The following is a 5301-nucleotide window of genomic DNA, read 5'->3' as shown; positions in this document are numbered from 1 at the left end:
GGGGAAAGAGAAAAGGAGAAAAGGATGAGAAAAATGAGACAATTTTGTTTATTTTCATTAGTTTTCAAAAAAGTGATAGAAATAATAAAAAAAAAAATAGTGAGAATGTCAACTTCCTAAAAGAAAACAATGACTGACAATGTATATTCCTTCCCCTCCACAAGGCAGATACGACAGCGTATAATATATCGACATGTTCGACTAGTGTACTCTAACACGACAATATTAATTTGGGTTTAATATTTTAATGTTATTTTTAATAAATAATTATTGGTAATTTACTTTAAGAAATATTGAAATTTAATTTAGAATTAAAAGTATTAAAAATGGTAGATCGACCAGATACTGTAACATATTAAGGGTTAAGGTTTAATTTGTTTAAATTTAAAAATAATAATTAACATGGACCATATGTAAAATAGGCCCAGCAACAAGACAGCAATGAACTGCACACCAGTAGTGATAATCTACTCAACGCTTATTTCATTTTAGGAGGAATGCTAAGAAGAGTGTTTGCACTGCGATTTGATCAATTTTGGTTTTAAATTAATATGAACCAAGTAAAAAAAAAAGAAGATATAATCTGATTTAAATTATTTACGAAATTTCAATCAAATTAAATTAATTTTTTACTATTTGATTTGATTCGATTTTATGATTTGAAAATTCTGTTAATAAATATTAAAAAAATTGTTATTAATTAAATAAAATTTAAATAATAATTAATTCAATAATCAATCGTATAAATAAACAAAAAAATTTCCAACAATTAAATTTAAAGTAAAACAATAATTATTTTCAAATTAAATAATATTAGAACAATAACAATTCAACTTAAAGTAACCGTTCAACTTAACAAAATGGATTCAATTTGGTTTTGTTGGATTTTTACCTGGGAAACTATGAACTCAATCGAACCTCAAAAGTCTGAAAAATAAAAAACTAAATCAATAATTATTATGTTCAATTTGGTTTGATTCTACACATTTTACTAACCACACATTCTTTAATACACATAATTTACTATTTATTGAAAATTATTTATTAAAAATTATGAAATTAGGGAAAAAGTCATTAAATAAATTATAAAACCCATCAAAATTTATGGTTTTTGATAAAATTCGGTCATTAATAATAATAAAAAAAAAACACGTGAAATAGTGCATTGTCAACTTTTCTCTTCATTATGGTTATACAGAGTAAGTAGCCCTATTTAAATGGTACAAAAAAAAAAAAAAAAAAAACTAAAATCCACTCATCAAAGAGAAGCCCAGGCGGCGGTGCCACAATCGCTAACAGCGGCGACCCTGGGCGACTGTGAGGGTGCGAACAAGAAGAGCTCTTAGGTTTTCAAAACCATTAATCGTTGCTGCTTATTTGATTTGTTTGAGGTAATTTCTTACACTACGCATCCCCTTCGATCACTTTTATTCTTTAGATTCATTTCCTTTTCAATGCCCTTGCTAGTTTCCCACTTCAACAATAGCATCTTCAATGCCATCTATATCGTATAAATCTCCTTGCTTCTCTTACCATCAACAACATCACGCTGCTTCTATCTTCAATTTTAGTTATTTTTACATAATTTTTTAATTCCTCATATTTTTTCTATACAAGTTGGATATGTCGGTCTTATTCGGATTGTAACCTAATAATTCAGTTATCTTGTTTTTTTGCTAGCCTCTTTATTGTGTAATTGTGTCTGAATGATTCGTTTCTGCATGCGTGTTTTTTGTGTTCTAAGATTGAAGTGTATTCTTGATTTTCCTGCTACTAGTGCTGCCCCTGGTTTGTTAACTGTTGCTTCTTTTGGTTTAGCAATTATGAACAATGTTGCTGAAAGACCGCTTAACGGAGACGTAGAGGATGATGATGAGGATGATGGTGGAGGCCTTGAAGCCTGGGAGAGAACTTATGCTGAGGATAGATCATGGGAGGCTTTGCAAGAGGATGAATCTGGACTTCTTCGCCCCATAGATACTACTGCCATTTACCATGCCCAATATCGCAGGCGCCTTCGTACCCTTGCTGCCACAGCAGCTACTGCACGGATTCAGAAGGGGCTTATACGATACCTGTACATTGTTGTTGACCTGTCCAAGGTATAATTTCATTATAGGTTTCTGAGTTTCATGGCATGGAGCAATGCTTTGATTACTGAAAATTGGATTTCAATTTGAAGATGTGTGTGGTGCTCATGATAGAAACACTTTGTGAATAAAATTGTAAAAGTTGAATTTACTCAGTTTTCATGGGTGACGTTTCTTCCAATATCTATAGTGCCTGCCTTGGACATAAGCTTGAAATACCTTTATTTTTTGAATTAGTAGCCTTTTCCTTTATATACAAGCATTGAATAAAACTTAACTAGATTGTTCATAAGTGTATCACAGTCACACCAGTGTTTCCATGTTGAGTTGTTTTTATGCCTGAAAAGACATTAGGAAACTGTTTATGGCCCCATAAGTAGCTTATTCAAATTTTAGTTGAGGTATTGTAGAACGTTGCAGTTACATGACACATGTATATCCTTTTAATCTCTTGTCCTTGTATATAACTCAGTTTCTGTTATCATGTGAAGGCAGCTTCAGAGAGAGACTTTCGACCTAGTAGGATGGCCGTGATGGGGAAACAGGTTGAGGCATTTATCAGGGAATTCTTTGATCAGAATCCACTTAGTCATGTTGGTCTGGTGACTATAAAAGATGGGATTGCTCATTGCATAACAGAACTTGGTGGCAGTCCTGAGTCTCACATTAAAGCTTTGATGGGTAAACTGGAATGCTCAGGTGATGCCTCCTTACAAAACGCACTGGAGCTTGTTCTTGGATATCTAAATCAAATCCCATCATATGGTCATCGAGAAGTTCTGATCTTATATTCAGCTCTCAGTACATGTGATCCTGGTGATCTCATGGAAACCATCCAGAAATGCAAAAAGAGTAAAATAAGGTGCTCAGTCATTGGTCTTGCAGCTGAAATGTTTGTTTGCAAACATCTCTGCCAGGAAACTGGAGGGACTTATTCTGTTGCACTAGATGAGGTTTGTTTGTTGATTTTGATGGAACCCATGTAGATGTAGACAACAAATACAAATAATCCTCTATAAAAGTGATTTGAGTTTTTATAGTCAAGCAGCCTTAATTTAAGCAAGTACTTAAAATATTGTTGATCACCTTAGATTTTGTTTGCATTTTTCAAATGTTTGTATTTTGTATATTCATATATTTATATACATCTCATGCAGTCCCACTTTAAAGAGTTGATCCTAGAGCATGCACCTCCACCTCCAGCAATAGCAGAGTATGCTACTGCTAATTTAATTAAGATGGGTTTCCCACAACGATCAGCTGAGGGTTCTGTCGCAATATGCACATGTCATGAAGAGGCCAAGACCGGAGGGGGATACACTTGTCCAAGATGCAAAGTTCGTGTCTGTGAGCTTCCCACTGAATGTCGTGTGTGTGGATTGACCCTTATTTCTTCACCCCATTTGGCAAGGTCATATCATCATCTATTTCCTATAGTGATGTTTGATGAGGTCACTCCATCATCTCAAAATGATTCAAACCACAGTTTTCCCAATACTTGTTTTGGTTGTCAACAAAGTCTTCTTAGTCAGGGTAAGTTTCTTTCTACATTTCCAACTTGTTCAATTTTATCATGTTGGCCAACATATATATGTCAAATATAGAAATAATCGTAAAGATAAAGAAATCTGTAATTTCACGAGTTATTCACTGAGATTTTATCTTCCATATTTTATAGAAGTTAATAAATTGTTAATGGAAGTTGTTTTAGGTCTCGTTCTGTCCAACCTGGTTTGTTTATGTATTATTATCTCTTAAATAAAAAGGGTCTCACCATATTAAAAGAAAGTAGCAATAGACTTTTTGAGAGTAGGAATTGGCTTTCAATTCAATCTATATTACATATCCAAGCTTGAAAATTCAATACTACTTCCATTGTGCAGCCTAAGAAGACAGAGAAAATATCTTATCTGTCATAAACATCCCTGTTCTGACTGTGGTTGCTTCAATTTTGTAAATGGCAGTCCAACTATTTATTCTGCAATATGCTCCTGATACAGTGTGTCTTTATACTAGTATAATTCTATCAACTATGGTATCATGTTCATGATAAAAAAAAAAAAAACTTCGTACTCCATTGCCCAGAGGTTCTTCGCTATGCGAAGGTATGGAGGAGGGATGTTGTACGCAGCCTTACCCTTGCATATGCAAAGAGGCTGTTTCCGGATTCATGATAATAGGCAAAAATTTCAACCAGACATAAAGGCCTTAGATTTCTTGTCATCATGATGATGCATCTATGGTTTCAAGCTAGAGTTGATTAAGTTATGCAATAGACCCCTATTTTTAAAAAAAGCGCCTATCGCTGCTTAAGGAAAGTGTGGACAATGTTGGGTTCTAATAACAATGTGTATGCTTAGAGCATGCTAATTACAACTACCAAAGAATTTGAATTTTTTTAAGGAAGATGGTTTTAAGTGGTTGTGGTCATATTTCTTGAATATGACAAAAACTGATGACTTCTTTTGGTTAAGGGTATTTATACTCTCTGTGATATTGATTAGTTTACTTACATAAGCCCACTGCTAAAAATCTTCAGTTGTACAGTTAATGCTGTAAATTCCTTGGCATTTCTCTTTTCTTCTAAAATAGTATTGCATATAGAATATGTTGTTGCTCAAAATTTTCCTAAACCCCCTCCATTAACTTGGGACACAGGAAACAAGCCTGGACTTTCTGTTATTTGCCCAAAATGCAAGCAACAATTCTGCCTCGATTGTGACATCTACGTTCATGAGAGCTTACATAACTGCCCAGGCTGTGAGAGTTCCAGGCACTCTAAGTCTGTAACTGCTTCCCAATGATTGCCAATCTTCTGCCTGTGACTTAAAATTTCCATAAAAATGGCGTTCTACATTGTCTCCTTCATATTGCTATACTGCATCCACCCACTGGACCCATGAATAAGTTCCGGTGCCAAGTGACTGACTAACATTATCATCTGCTCATTGATCACAATATTTTGGTGCTTGATCAGTAAATGCTTTGCAGGACAGACAACAGAAGTGATATTACTTATACAAGGGTGAGATTAAACCAACAACTTCTGATCATTTTCCTTCTTTTGTTTTTTTGCTGGAAATTAAGGCACATGTAAAATGTCTCCATTGTGTTTTTTTCAATCAGTGGGCTGACACCATTCTTGCTGGCGATAAATATTGATCATTAAATTATTTGTATGAGATATTTACGCGTGTTTTGCTTTTAACAA

At 34.0% G+C, this 5301-nt stretch overlaps 1 protein-coding gene across 1 annotated transcript; it reads left to right on the top strand.

Annotated features, from left to right (window-relative positions):
- Window positions 1–1191: 1191 nt before the first annotated feature.
- On the top strand, window positions 1192–5301 carry LOC100803090 (general transcription factor IIH subunit 2). Its single transcript, XM_003554068.5, has 5 exons — window positions 1192–1391; window positions 1819–2102; window positions 2582–3043; window positions 3248–3623; window positions 4749–5301. The coding sequence occupies exons 2-5, from the start codon at window positions 1824–1826 to the stop codon at window positions 4892–4894; spliced, it is 1263 nt and encodes a 420-aa protein (XP_003554116.1). The 5' UTR covers window positions 1192–1391; window positions 1819–1823; the 3' UTR covers window positions 4895–5301.

This window comes from Glycine max, chromosome 19 (genome assembly GCF_000004515.6).
Source record: "Glycine max cultivar Williams 82 chromosome 19, Glycine_max_v4.0, whole genome shotgun sequence".
NCBI classification, from domain to species: Eukaryota; Viridiplantae; Streptophyta; class Magnoliopsida; order Fabales; family Fabaceae; genus Glycine; species Glycine max.
This window is presented reverse-complemented; position numbering and strand designations above follow the sequence as displayed.